Source organism: Magnolia sinica, chromosome 8 (assembly GCF_029962835.1).
Source record: "Magnolia sinica isolate HGM2019 chromosome 8, MsV1, whole genome shotgun sequence".
Taxonomy (NCBI): Eukaryota; Viridiplantae; Streptophyta; class Magnoliopsida; order Magnoliales; family Magnoliaceae; genus Magnolia; species Magnolia sinica.
The window spans coordinates 73,242,519-73,258,382 of record NC_080580.1 but is presented as its reverse complement, the minus strand read 5'-3'; the positions used below and the strand labels follow the sequence as shown (position 1 = coordinate 73,258,382).

The following is a 15,864-nucleotide window of genomic DNA, read 5'->3' as shown; positions in this document are numbered from 1 at the left end:
TATGACCAAGTTCTAATAAGATCGTTCGCTTATTTAGCCACTTGCACATTATTACTTTAGGTGATCGGGTGATAGTCAAAGGGTGGGGGTCATCTTCTAAAAATGAGTCACACCTCTGCCTTTTATATGAAAGGAATTTCTTCAATACAAATAAAACAAAAAAGAAATTTTTATAGTCGGTCACAAAAAACAACTGCAAAATGCCTCTCTGAATGGAGAACTTTACTTGATATTTGAATTGAATTCAGCGTATTAATATAAACTCGAATTACAACTAAAGTTAATGACTATTTAATTAATGCTAGGATTACACTAAAGAATGTAAATAATAGGTAAATGTAAAAATTACGCTAAAGAATGTAAATGACTAATAATTAAAAGATAGCTTTGGTTTGATTGGTATGAGATGATTTTTCTTGTTGAAACCCCTTTCTATTTATAACTAGCCTTAACATGACCGTCTGGATGCTTCCCACGTTTTAACTTCAACACTACTTGCTTTTCTTGCTTCTAAACCTATCATCTATTCCAATAACTGCTTGGGCGTGACCACTTTTCGCATGACCATGTCTTTAATAACTACTTCAGCATGATCAGTTTTCGTCCGACCACTTTCTTTTAATGGATGACATGACACATGTGGATAAGCACCAATTGTATTGCCTTAAAATCTTCATTACGTGCCTTTAAAGATTTTCAAATACACCTTGCAACTTTTGATGGTCACTAGTAATCTTCCTTGATTGGCTTTGGTGCGAGTGATTATAAATTGGAACAAAAACTGTTCATAAGGAAGGCTATATCATTCAAATAAATTTACAATGGATGATCTGACTCAAAATGTGATCGTGGCCCACCTGACGAGTGGTCTCCAATTGTTTATATTTATATTATATTCGTGGTATGTTCCAACCTTTTGACGGCTCCAATGATCAATTGAGTGACACGAAACGAAGAATTAAGTTGCATGTGAAGTTAACGTACAACAACGTTTGTGATCATTCCCTGTGCGAAACGGACAAAGATATCTCCTCTTTGATGAGGGAAGGGGGAGATTTGATGCTCTTGCTGCGTTTGATACTTGATACGCAAGCACTTAGACATGGTACACGTGGCATAAATAACTCAAAATAAAACGGGCTAAATTGTGGAAACCACCATCCTTAACTTACAGTCCAAACTCAGATTGGTTGACTGAATCCTAACCTCTGATTCGTGGACACTTGTTTGTTGAAATAAGACCAATGGATATTTTGCATTATCCGTCCAATAAATAATCCAACAATCTAATAGTGTAAAAAGGTAAATATACCTAAATTTTAGTTTGTGATACATTCAAATAGTGAACATAATTTGGACGGTTCAATTTAATTTTACTTATACGACACGTATTAAGGTTTTAAGTTGTTTTCAAGTGCATGTGTATCGTCCATCACACTGCCCGAGTATCAAAGTTACGCGTGTGGAAAATGGCGTTTCTCACCACAAATAGGGGTTCTCTTACCCCCAAAATCCCAAATCTCTCTCTCTCTCTCTCTCATGGCTTTCCGTCGGAGCCTCTTCTTCTCTCTCATCCTCCTCTTTTCTCTGTCTTTCTCGTGCGTTCCTGCTGCTGCGAGTCCACCGAAGAAAGTGGCCCTCTCTCTATACTACGAGACCTTGTGCCCTTACTGCTCGAATTTCATCGTGAATTACCTGGCGAAGATCTTCAAAAACGGACTCATCGACATCGTCGACCTCAAACTCGTCCCGTACGGAAACGCACGTGTCGGATCCAACAAAACCATCGCTTGCCAGGTCTTCTCTCTCTTTCCTTGCCTTGTAGAGTCGTAAGGGCATATCTGTCATTTCTCTTACTTTCGTCTGCTCATTCCTTACTGCTCGAGCGCCAGCTGAAATGGGATCCTGCCACGTGTACATGATCGAAACCATTTAACAGGTGGGACCCACCATAGATGCACAAAATACCTGTCCCGATAAACGTCCTCCATTTCAATTCAATTTAAAACGTTGCCGTTTTATTTGGACCGTTAATTGAAGGAAACGGATTGGCTACTGACCCTGCCACTAGCCAATGACTAGTTGTCGGTGCTCTGTGGGCCCCACCATGATGTACGTATTCCATCCATGCCGTCCACCCATTCTTCCATATCATTTTATGGTATGAGCCCAAAAATGAGGTTGATCCAAACCTCAAGTGGACCGCACAGTGTTAATTGAACGCTCACCATTAAAAACTTCCTGGGCCCACAAAACTTTTTGGATAAGCTGATATATTTTTGGCTTCATCCAAGTCTGTATGACCTAATCATACAGGTTAGATGTCAAATAACCATTACAGTGGGTCCGAGGAGGTTTTTAATGGTGCATATTCAATCACTATTTTTTTTCCCATGGTGTGGTCCACCTGAGATTTATATCTACTTCATTTTTGGGTTCAAGGGCTAAAATTACCTTTCAAAATGGATGGACGGCGTGGATAAAACATATACATTATGGTGGGGTCCACATAGCACCCAGCACTAGCCACCTGGCTGGTGGCAGCGTCACTAGCCAGACCAGAAGTGGTGACTCACCAGGGATATGCCTGGAGACGTGTGTGGTAATCTGAACCATTCATTTTCAATCTACACCATTTATTAATCACAAACTAAAAGTTACTTAATTGCAATGAAAAATTTCTCACTAGATATGAGCCATGTGGGCCCATCACTGTTGGATAGATGCACGGTGGACACTACATCAGCTCCCGACAAGTACTAGATCCTGACCGTTCACCAGGGAAAACCCGTTTTCCTGGTTTAAAAGCATTGATTTTAGGGTCCTAAAACTCAACCATGGAGCCAATCGAATTATCGAATGGATGGTGGAGATTTTGAGAGTGAAGGACACCATATTGGGGTGCTCATCGAGTACACGGATTTAGATGTTCATAAAAAGACATAGGAGAAAAGCAAAAGCCCAAAGAGATGGGACGGATTCCGTGTGACCCCTCCTGTACGGATGTCGGTGCTGAAAAAAGTTCTCTGAGCCATTCCATGATGTGTGTTGTATCAACACTGTCCATCTATATTTCCAAATCATTTAAAGATATCTTTTTAAAAAATAATAAGAAGATCTAAATCTCAAGTATTCTACGTCACGGAAAAAATATTAGTAATTGAATGGACACCATTAAAACCTTACTAATGTTTATTTCTCATCCAACCTGTTGATTTGGTTACACAGACGTGGATGAATGGAAAACATAAACATCAGTTTGATCCAAAATTTTTGTGGCCTGCAGAAGTTTTTAACGGTTGGCATTCAATCGCTACTATTTCCTATGGTGTGGTCCACGTGAGATTGGGTTCCGTCGAATTTTAGATCGCGACCTAAAATGAGGTGGGAAAATGGATGGAAGGCGTGGATAAAACACATACATCATGCTCGGCCCTTAGAGCTTTTCCAGCACCGACCTCGGTACTCGTCGAGGGGTTAACCGAATCCGATTCCGGCATGGCCAGTGTGTAATGTGCTTTGCAACTTAATTATACGTCATTTCGACGTAGGGCCCTTGGTGAGCCGATCCCAACCGTCGATCTGATGGAGACCATAATGGATGGGTGATTATTTAAAGCACTCACATGTTGGAAGATTCTAATCCATCGATCAGTCGCTTGCAGGTAAATGATCGGGCAGAAAGGTCAGTGGTCCGAAAGAGTACTCATGTACGCGATGTATAGGGTCATTCTCTATTTTAGATTTTTGGGGTTTATCTATCCATGGCAATGCCCATCACATCAACGGACTGGATCGCATTAAAATGGGTCCGCTTGTACAAAATAGATAGTTGCTTCGGTTACTATTCACGTTGTGATGCATGAGGAACTTATAATTTCCTCTCCATAGATATGCACAGGTGGTTTGTCTGACTTCACCCATTGGCTAACTAGTTGCTCGCATTGACCATTTTCCATTTCCACACCCATGATGGCCAGCGAGTGGACGGTTGGGATCCTCTGCTTGGTGGGGGGCCAAGGTATTCTCCATCCGATGGGGTACACTTGTTCACAGAGGCCATCTTTTCCGGAAACGGATTGGCTACTCCCCCTGCCACCAGCCAATGGCAGCTGGTCGGTGCTTTGTGGGCCCACCATGATGTACTCGTTTCATCCATGCCGTCCATCTATTTTTCCAATCATTTTATTGTATTAGACCAAAAATGAGAGGTATATCACAATCTCAAGTGGACCACGTTATAGGAAACTGTGCTGAATCAGCGTCGACCATTAAAAACATTTTGGGGCATAAAAGTTTTGGATCAAGCTGCTCTCTGTTTTTTCCCTTCATCTGCCCCTGTATGACCTAATCAACAGATTGGATGTCAAATAAACAGTGCGGTGAGCCTTAGGAGGATTTTAATGGTGGATATCCAATCACTATTGTTTTCCTGTGGTGTGGGCCATTGAGATATACATCCCTATCATTTTTCAAAACAAGCCTTAAAATGATCTTTTAAAATGGATGAAGGGAATGGATGAAACACATACATCATACTGGGGCCTACAAAGCACCGACCATCAGCCACCGGGCTGTTGGCAGGGGAGTAGCCAATCCGTTCCCATCTTTTCCTTTCAGAGTTTTCATTCCGGTCTTTCAGTGATTGTTTTTTTTTTTTGGTTGCTAGAGTCCCGTCTTCGGTGGGCGATCAAGGAAAGATTTTCTTCATGGAAGAATCTCAACCGTTGATTGGTGGACATTCTTTAGTTACACCCAAACTGTTGGGTATGTGTCTTTTTAGCGGGCTCGAGGGAGATGTAGCGTATGACTAGGATCATCCAACGGGTGACATACACGGGCGCGGATTGAACCCTACTATGATGTATGTGTTGTATCCACACTGTCCAACCATCCTGTAGAGATCGTCTCGTGGCATTACAAAGAGAATGAGATAAATCTAAAGCTCAAGGGACCCACCGCAGAAAATGGTGGGGACAGTGAAATCCACTGTTCAAAACTACTTATGGGCCACAGTAGTTTCCGCTGAAGCTGATATTTTTGTTTCCACTTCATTTATCTCGCTGTTAACTCATGAATAGGATCTCAAAAATACATTACTGTGGCCCTTATAAATGTTTCAACGGTGCTACTGTGGGCCTTATAAACGTTTCAACTGTGCTCCCAAGGTTTTTTGTGGTGGGTCCACTTGAAGTTTAGATCTATCTCGTTCTCTTTGTAATACCGTAAAACGATCTCTATAAATGGTTGGACGGTACGGATACAACACATGATGCGCATCATGGTGGGGTCCACAGAGCTTGGTGACGTCACTTGAGTAGCGATTTGGCTACTGACCTTGTCAGTATTCAATCCGCGCTCGACATTCACCTCGCATCGCCGATCTATAGTGGGGGCCACTGGGGAATGACTTGGTCATTTGAAGGTGGCCCACCGTAATGTTTATTTTCCATCTAACTTTTTGATAAGATTACAAATACCTAGGTTGGTGAAGGCAAAATACAAATATCAGATTTATCCAAAACTTTCACAGCTCGCGAGAAGATTTTAATCGTTAATAACCACTGGTTTTTTTTTTTTGGTGTGGTCCACTTGAGATTTGTGTCTCCTTAATTTTTGTGATATTATCCTAAAATAATATGGAAAAACTGATGGACGGAGTGGATATAAGATAAATCATCAAGGTGTGGCCCACGTTAAGGCAACCACTCGCTGAGCTGTTACCCGAGACTCGCCAAATCAAGCGAAAGAGAATTTATCATATACAACGAGAAATGTCATCTTACCATATAACATTTTTTATATTTGTTGCAATAATTTTGAAATCCGACCTGTTTAAAGTTGGGCCACATCATATAGATCACCTGATATGAAAATTAGAAATTTCCCCTAATAAAGAAGGTTACACCGTTCAAATCAATTTCCAGCCGATGATCTGACTCAAAATGCGATCGTTGCCCACTTGATTATTGGATTGTAAATTTTTATCTTCATATTATATTCATTGTATGGTCCACCCTTTTGACAGCTCCAATGATCAATGGAGTGACACGAAACGAAGAATTAAGAGGTTGTATGTGAAGTTACCGTACAACGGCGTTTGTGATCATTCTCCCTGTGAAAAGGACAGAATAACATCTCCTTCGGTGCGGAAAGCGGTGTTATTCAATACTCTGGCTCTGTATGACTCTTGATACGCACGCACTTAGAAATGGTACATGTGGCATATATAACTCAAATTAAACGGACTAAATTGTGGAAACCACCATAATTAAGTTAAAATCCAACATTCAGAATGGTTGACGAACCCTAACTTCTGATTTGTGAACACTTAGTTTGTTAAAATAAAACCACCGGTTATTTTGCGTTATTCGTCCAATAAATAATCCAACAATCTGATAGTCTAAAATTTTTAGATATAAGTAATTTTTGGTCTATGATATATCTAAACTGGTGGACGTAATTTGGACGGTTTAATTTTATTTTACTTCTATTACACGTGTAGAACTTGTAAGTTATTTTTAAATGCATGCGTACCATCAGTCACACTGCCAGAGTATCAAAGTTTAACCGTGCGGAAATTGTCGTTTCTCACCGGGAGCAGATCAGGTGTTACCCGGGCAACACCGTAGTGGGTGTTTGCTTGAACGTGGGCCCACCTTGATGTATGTATTGTATATCCACACCATCCATCGATTTTTCGAGTGTACTTTAAGTCGTGCAAGAAATGAATGAAAGTAAAACACAAAGATCAGCATGATCAAGACTTTTAATGGTCAATCATCACTCTTGTCTATTGTTTGGTCCAACCGAGATTTTGATCTACTTAATTTTTCGGATTATGACCTAAAATGATCTGGAAAAACTGATGGACGGTGTGGATATACAAAAAATACATCAAGATGGGCCCCACGACCAGGGAAACACGCACTACAGTGGAACCCGGGTAACACCTGATCCGCTCCATTTCCCACGAATATCCGTTCTCTGACCCCAAAAATCCGAACGCTCTCTCTCTCGCTCTCTCTCTCATGGCTTTAGGACGGAACCTCTTCTTCTCTCTCATCGTCCTCTTTTCTCTGTCCTTCTCGTGCGTTCCTGCTGCTGCGAGTCCACCGAAGAAAGTGGCCCTCGCTCTATACTACGAGACCTTGTGCCCTTACTCCGCCAATTTCATCGTGAATTACCTGGCGAAGATCTTCTCTAACGGGCTCATCGACATCGTCGATCTCAATCTCGTCCCGTACGGAAACGCACGTCTCAAGTCCAACCACACCATCACTTGTCAGGTCTTCTTTCTCTCTCTCCTTGGCTTGTAGCGTCGCAAGTGTATATTTGTCATTTCTGTTACTTTCCGTATTTCTTACTGCTCGAGCGCTAGCTGAAATGGTGGTCCCGTGACCTGCACAGTGATCGAAACCACCCAACAGGTGGACCCCGCCATTGGGTTGGACATGTACAAAATACTTGCCCCGATAGACGACCCTATCCATTTTTAATTGAATGTAAACGGTTGCATTTTTTGTTTTTTGTTTTTGACATATGACCGTTAGTTGAATGATTAGGATCATCTGTATAGTGAGGGACTGTGCTGATGTTCTATCTATGGTGGGTCCTACTTCCAGAACGGTTTAGATCACTCATACATTACCCCTGCTGCATCCATTCCTTCTGGTTAAGTTCCAACAGAAGTCAAGGGGGGGAAAGGGTAGAATAGTAATTTCAGTCGAGATGAAGGGGTTATTTCTTTGGTGGGTGCGCTCCGGTGGTATCGGTACCACTGTAGCTTACGGTGGTACAGGGCATAAGTGGGGCCCACATGATGTATCATGACATCCGATCCATCCACCAGATGAGTACCATCATTTTATTTTTAGGGCCCAAAAATCAGACTAAAGGAACACACATGTTGGCCACCACCGCACAGCGTACATGTTGAGAGGGGATGGCCACCGATGATTTACTTGGAGGCGCACCATGTCGTGTAAATGGAATCCATGCCATCCAGACCGTTTATCTTCCCTGGATGAAGGGTCAGGACAAAAATCAGCATGTTCGGCAACTCAGGTGGCTCTAGATTCTCATCTAGGGTGGGCATCCCTTTTGCTGTGGCCCACCAGAATTTTGGATCGAACTGATTTTCAGGATCTGGAGGTAACGGGTTGGATGTTATACACACACCATGTGGGCCCACATCTGCCCAGTCCCAGTGTAAGCTTCCTGTACCCCTGTAGCGCACCTCTTTGTTGAAGGGGTATACAAACAGTCATTTCAGACGAAATTTGGGTTATTTCTCTCATGCTAGAAGCTGTGAATCCACTCGCAGGTTCATGTGCTAATATGGAACAAGTGCATCATATCTTAGCTTTCCATCTAGTTGAAAATAATGTGTAAATCTTCTCTCTGAAAAAGTTGGCAGTTTCACTTGTCAGGTGGGCCACAATGTACAGAGCAAAACTGATGGCAAAAAGAATTTTTGTAGCTGTATGTGTACATTTTGTAATGTGGTCCGCTTGAGGTGTGAAATCGTCTGATTTTCAGTTCAGAAGTTCTAAACTCTAAATAGTGTAGACCACATGATTGAAAGCTTATATTTCGCACTTATGTTCATATTGGCACATGGATGGTAGGGCACATATGCTTGTGGAATGTATATCGCAGCTTATGTGTCAGTCACATGGCCAGCAAAATGGCAGCCACATCTATGGGGCAATCAAGTTGTTGGGACTCGCCTTCTTTCATTCTGGCACGGGGTTAGATGTGGGAAACATAGGACTCCTCTTTGGAGGATGGCGCTCCTAGCGGTTTGGTGAGTTGTTTGGACCGAAAGAAACGATCGGTGCTTTATAGACAAAGCTAATGCTGCGGACACCATTGCGTGTAGGGCTATCCATTTGGTGGTTGAATGGGCTTCCTTCTCGTCCAAGCCCATGGATTGTAATTTTGACTTTCTCGCTGTGTAGCCGGTCTGCTATCTCAGCAGAGCCGTGCTCTCTCTGTTTTGTTGCTTTTCCTTTTCTCTTTTAATAAATTCTTCTGCGTTATCTCTAAAAAAAAAAAAGTTGTTGGGACTCGGATTCGGTAGTCACCGCTGGTTGGTGCATAGGTTTGTGTGCGCTAATCAACAAGTTGGATAGCAAATAAGCATTATAGTGTGTTGCCTCTCGATTTCAAATTCGGCCACGTGGTTTGTGCGGGCGTGCCAAAATTGAATGTGCGATTCAATTCAAACTGAACAAGTACGACCCCAAGTGCCAAGATAGGTAGATACAACAGAATAAACTGTATATAACCGAGATCGAATAAGATTGGTCGCTTATTTAGCCACTTGCACAACATTGTTTAAGATAATCAGGCGATTATCAGAGGGTGGGGTTTGTCCTCTGAAGATGTGTTGTGCATTTGCCTTATGTACAAAATGATTTTTTCAATACATTTAAAACAAAAAGGAAATTCTTACGATTGGCAATACAAATAAAACAAAAAGAAACTTCTTACAATTGGCCGTGAAGAACAATTGCAGAGTGCCTTTTTGTACAGAGAATGTGATATTCAAACTAAATCCAGCGTATGAGAGTAGACCCGAATTACAACTAAAGTTGACAACTACTTGATTACTACTACTGATTACACTAAGGAATGTAAACAACTGATAATGCTAAGGAGCATAAAGTAATTGAAAGATAGATTTGATTTGATTTGGTTGGTATGTGACCCCTTCTTCTACTGAATTTCCTTGCTATTTATAGCTTTAAATCGATCATCTGGAGGCTTCCCAAGTTCTGACGGTTATTATAACCGCTCAGCACTACTGATATTCCGAAGCCTTTTTTTCAAACTCATCACCTGTCTTGTAACCGCTCCAGGCTTCCTTATTAACTTGACCACGTTCCACTCCGCCACTTTTGCTTTGTGGATGACATGACACCGCTCAATAGACGCCAACTGTAATATCGTAAAATGTTCTTCAGGTATCTCCCCAAATCTCAAATACACCACGCAACTCTTGTAACATTACACATGTCCCTTTCTAATTGGCTCTCGTAAGAACGTACAAAAATGGGGTATAACATAGTGGGCCTAGGAACTTTTTAATGGTGGGTATTCAATCACTACCATTTTCCTGTGGTGTGGTCCACCTAAGGTTTGGATCTGCCTCACTTTTGGGTTCATGCCCTAAAATAATGATCCAAAATGGATGAACGACTTAGATAAAACACATATTCATGGTGGGGCCCACACAACTATTTAAGCACCTACCAATACTGAGATCTCTGTATTGGCGGGGTCTCTACTAAATTCGAATTCAAGCTGCTGATGGGTAAATGAGTGCTTACTGACCGGAAGTGGTGACTCACCAGGATATCCCTAGTGGCCCGAAGTGGTGGGATTTGATTGGGCCACTTGTTGTTGTCAGAGATGGGCCTTTGCAATGCATGTTTAAAAGTTGTTCAGTTGAATACATACTCAACCGGGCCCCATTTTGACAGCTCAGGTGGTCCAATCAAATCCCGCCACATCGGGTCACCAAGGATATTCGTGGTGATTCGGTCACCAGGCAATCTGCTGCCAGTTCTTCTCCTCCCTCCAACGTAATATCTTCCTCTTCTCGCACTTTATATGGAAAATGCTGAATAATATGTTGTGCATGTTGTTTCGTCGCATGTATGCATGGTATAGATTGAAAATAATGTATTTCCTTATGACACTTCGAAAATATATGGGGCATGGCTTTAGCACACATTGGGCATGTCGTCTAAAGTTGGTTGGCACGAGTCTAGAAGCATTTCAAAATTTGAATTTTAAATAGTCCATTTCAAAATCCGTGTTAAAATTCCCATCCCCCAGTTATGGATGGTGTGACATGTGACTTCACTGTTTCTTGGGGAACACTAGGCACAAGCAGTCTTTTCTCACATTTACATCGAGCTATGGCTGGTTACCAACTTGTTACTTGTTTACCATGTAAGCTGTGGGGTCCATGTGGGCTCACCTCTAGTCACATGGACCGTTGGTTTGGAGGGGTCCATTGTGGATTGCCCATGGTTCCGATATCACCCTGATAGGATGATTGTGGCCATTTGAAACACCAATTTTACTATTCTGTCCATTTTTCATGCCCTTATGCACATATGATTGCTGTCCAAAACTGTACGAAGAATTCATACTGGATATGGGCTCATATCATAGTTGCACTTGCATTTCAGATAAATGAAGAATCCTGGTTCATGGTATAGTACTTCTGCAAATCGTAACCCTCAAGTACTACCGCCTCATGTTGGTTGCTGAAATAGGGGCTCGCAGATTTTTCAATTTCCTGATTTGGAGCCAATATTTCAGCCAATAGGGGCCCTTAGTTCTTGCAGGATGACGATTGGGGAAGAGTGCTGACAGTTTTTTCTATATAGAATGTCATTTACTGGGATGTGAGGGATAATCTGGTGTGGTGGCGTAACATATTTGTGGTGTAAGCAGCTCTTTAACACCAATCAATCGTCAATGTGGGGACCACCAACTCAAAACCAAGAATTTGTGGGAGCCACCAACTTATTTTGTGGTTGTCTTTACTTTCTAATGGTTCAATTGAGATTGGATTTATTAAGCTTATTCACCCAAAGATCTGGACGGTTGTTTGATTGTTGAATGGGGAACCAATGAGTAGTTGGACCGACCAACTTAGCTGTAGATGGTCCTTACACTTGCTACCAGTTCAATCAAATACCAGATTGTTCTTAAGCTTGGCCCAAAGATTCAGTGTGACTACACTGGACCTTCTGGATCATTCTTCTTTTCTTTTATTGAATGACTCTTTTCCAAAGAACTTATTCTCGTTGGTTTTTCTTTGCAGCATGGACCGAATGAATGTTTGCTGAATACAATTGAAGCTTGTGCTATCTATGCCTGGCCTGATTTGGTAAGATGAATTTTATTTTATTTTTCTCCATGATCTAATAAAAGGGGTTTGCTGATCCAATGCACATGTATAAGGCATCCTGTCTACAGGCCAATGCATGTACTAATGTGGCACATGCACATGACATACAAGCCATTTGTAGATTCAGTATGCTGAAAATCAGGCTGATCCACTCATCACTGGCCACAATGGTAGAAACAAATGGAGGGCTTAGAAAAATGCGGAAAGGTTTTCTCTAGCTGTCTGTTGGTTTCATAAAATGTGCCAACTTGAAGTGGACCAGCCTGAAAGTTTTGGCAAGGGTTTCTATTTGGTGGGAACTACCTGATGGAAGGCTGGAATTTCGTGCCTGCGTGCCACATTTGCGCATGTGACGATGTATGGATGGGCTGTCTTGTACATGTGTTTGATATCATCAAAGCCCTGAACAGAGTACGTATGCATGCTTACATGTTTATTCATTGATTTGGGTGCTTGGTCATCCACTGCATTCACGGATCCCTTTGTGCAGCCAATCTACCATTTGCATAATGAGCACACTTTTTTATTTTTTTATTTTTATTTTTGGTATATTCAGACTTCTTGTTGAGGCAAGCTGAACTACACTTTTATGCTAATTACTATTTTCATGTTCTTGGTTTTTTTTTCTTGTCTTCTTCTTATTCTTCTTCTTCTTGTTGTTACAAGATTCCTTGACCATCAATTCAGTATAAAATTTCAAGCATTCATGCACATTGACGTGCATGTATTCGGTGGCTCCTCCTGACTGAGTATCTAAGTACAAATGCCTCACGCTCAAAGTTGAGCTCGACGAGAAGGTCAAAGATATGTTGCCCTTCAATCTCAACCCTATGCTCCTGAGCACAACACGAACTGATTGGTCTATGGTGTTCAAGCTTAAGTCACATCTCTCTCAAGGTGTTCCATAATGGTAACGGTGGCCATAGCAGCCACTACTGTTACTGTTACAATATGGGCAATAATGACCCTTCTTTTGTGAAAAAAAATTCTATTTCGGGACCGTTATGGGGCCGTTGCATGTTATTTTTTCTGTAACGGCTGTTTCGGCCCTGTCACGCGCCTTTACTGTTACATAACGGTTGTTGCTTAACTGTTTTGGCATAGTATGATCTCTTTAAGAATCATATAGTGGTCTCCCAAAGGCATCTCCCCCTGAGGAAAGGTTGCAATTTTTCATATCAACTGAAAAAGCATGTTGTTTGTAAGCAACCTATACAATAGACTATTAGATAGCGCTTGATTGTAATCAACCTATGTAATAATCTATTACATTATGCCTGTGGGAGTTTTATTCTCTCATTGCCTGTCTTCAACCTGGATAAATGAGGGTGGTTACGTCAGGTTGGCATATGGCGCCAAACTTATGGCAAAACTTCTGGAACGAATCCAAACAATATGACATTCCAAACTCATGCTAGGGCGTTCCCTATAAGCAACGTGCTGCATAGGATGTTATGGCCCTGATAGAATGGAATGGCGGAAAAGGATTCATGTTGCTGACACCAATTAGTTGGGATAAGGCTTAAATGTTGATGATGAACTGAAAAACATGACCTATATTCTTTAAGAAGAAAAAAAAAAAAGGCAGCTGCAATGCCCGCAACAGATCCAATATCTCGTACCTGTCACACAGTACATGAACATCTCATGTTAGTCTTGGTTGAGTGAACCAGCCATTACCATCATGCTATCCAATTCCCAATCTGCATAAGTAGGATAAGATTTTTCTGGCTCCGAAATCGTTCCATTGAGAGATCCTAACTTCTTGTTACCTCCAGTAAACATAAAGGCAAACTTGTTCCAGGCTCTATAGCTTTCGCCACCAAATCTGGTGGTAGTAATCTAACTTGGATTATCAGTAATGGCAAGTACATTGACTACCATCGGCATCATTGAAGAGCTTGAAATATTAATCGAATGTGAAGAAGTATCCTCCATGTTAATTGTAGAAACACTTCTACTACCTAAATTTACCCAAACACATACTCAAAAGGACCCAAAACTACTCGCAAATGGGGGCAAACATCAACCCAAATGCTCCATTATGTCTCTGGATGAATAAAAATAAAGATTGAATGGGTTGAATAATCCTATGACCATCTAGGTGGCCCAGTACACGCGCACACGCACACACACAAAAGAAGTTTTGAGTCTGTGCAACGTGAATCTAATCCCAATTAAATGATTCAGACCATATTCTGACTTTGGTTTAGTCATACTCGTGCTAAAGGTGGGTCTCAAATGGCCTTGATAAGAGGAATTGCCCCGCTTTTCGTCGCCTTGGAACTATGGGTAGAGGGTAACCAATGTTTTAAATATCGACGATATCGGCCGATGTGATACACACTAGTGCCATTATATCCCACATGTTCGATTCGGTGAGCATTTTCAATTTCCGATCCCCTTTTTTTTGTTGAAATTATGTTAAAATAAATGTCAAATGGTTACAAATCTATTGGTTCTTCATGTTTTCCATGAAAAATCATGGAGTTGGAGCTTTGATTTTGATATCCATTGGTTCTTCATGTTCTCCATTTTTTTTTTTCTTCGAAAATTTCCTCCAACCAGCTATCAATTGAGACCAATTTCGAAGTATTTAGGAGTATTTGATGAAACGATCATATTTGAGGAAAATTAGGGAAATTTCAAAATTTTCCCAATTTCTCCCGAATTGCTTGCAATGTTGCACTCCAAGCATAAAATCAAGCATTTATGAGGGCTGACTGATTTGTTAAGTCCTTGTCAAATTTTGAAAAATAAAAATTATTTTTAATTAATAAAAAAATATTAAAATATTAAATTTTTTTTTTCCAAAATTTCCTTCAACTACCTGTCAATTAAGACTAATTTCGAAGTATTTAGGAGTGTTTGATGAAATGATAATCACATACACTCTAAATGTTATGCCTTCAATTTGAATATAGTTGCATTAGTTCAGTTAGACAATGCATAGCTTAAGACTCTATATAAAGGAAACCTATTACGTCCACTTCTTTTTTGAGATGTTATGAATTAAAAATGTGTATTGAGTTTTTTTTTATTTTTATTTTTTAATAATCCCTAAAGTTTCATTGAAAAATTCAACCATTTCCCCAATATTTCCCCATGTTTCCCAAAATGCCTGATAAATTATCTGATACAAACAATATTATCCCATGCGATAACCAATACGTATCTGTATCTCAAGGATGCGATACATAGCGCGATATTGATATATCGAACATTGTGCATAACAAGAGGAGGCAAGGGGAGAGAATCACTAACCTGGCATGAATGTAGCAGCTTGTCAAGCATTTGACAAACTCACACCATCCATTTCAAATTGGCTTTGTTCTGTGTACACACGAGCAATCCTATACATGTACGTATACATACATGTATATATGTATATATATCTCTGTGTGTGTGTGTGTCCAAATTGACACCTCTTAAATCCAAAATAAGGAATTTAAAAGTAGATTTAGATGTATGAGGATTCTGTTATAATATGCTACATAACTCATGAAAATAGCTCATGTCACATTAGCATATGTTGCACGCTACTTAGCCCATATTACATGTTATGTAGCTCAAACTATGAGTTATTTTTCACTAAACACTAAAATTAATTACTGTTTGAATGACTTGTTTCATTTTTTTCTATTTTCAATCAAAGTTAGTTGATGTTTTCAATTATTTTAGTAAAATAATACTATTCACATTATTAGTTGAATGGTGGAACAAGATTCATGTAGCCGAACCCAATTAATTGGATAAGGCTTAGGTGATGATGATAAATACCAGTCATAGTGTTAAATCAGTTCCTTTGCTATTTCCTTTTGTACTCAATATATTCCCTACTTCTATATTTTTGTAAGTGTTTCCCCAGGTAGTTGGGGTAAGGCTTAGATGATGAATTTGACGTATCGGCCGATACGTAACGGTAACGG

At 40.6% G+C, this 15,864-nt stretch overlaps 1 protein-coding gene across 2 annotated transcripts in view; it reads left to right on the top strand.

Moving 5' to 3' along the window:
• The first annotated feature begins 1,514 nt into the window (after positions 1-1,514).
• LOC131253421 (gamma-interferon-responsive lysosomal thiol protein) overlaps positions 1,515-15,864 on the top strand; it is a 48,450-nt gene continuing 34,100 nt past the window's right edge. Inside the window, exons 1-2 of one of the 2 annotated variants that reach the window (XM_058254408.1) lie at positions 1,515-1,797; positions 11,849-11,914. In XM_058254408.1, coding sequence (XP_058110391.1) covers positions 1,540-1,797; positions 11,849-11,914 — 324 coding nt within the window. In that variant the 5' untranslated portion in view covers positions 1,515-1,539. Of the gene's footprint in view, positions 1,798-6,986; positions 7,290-11,848; positions 11,915-15,864 lie in introns of those variants that run through there. The other variant, XM_058254409.1, reaches the window with a different exon arrangement.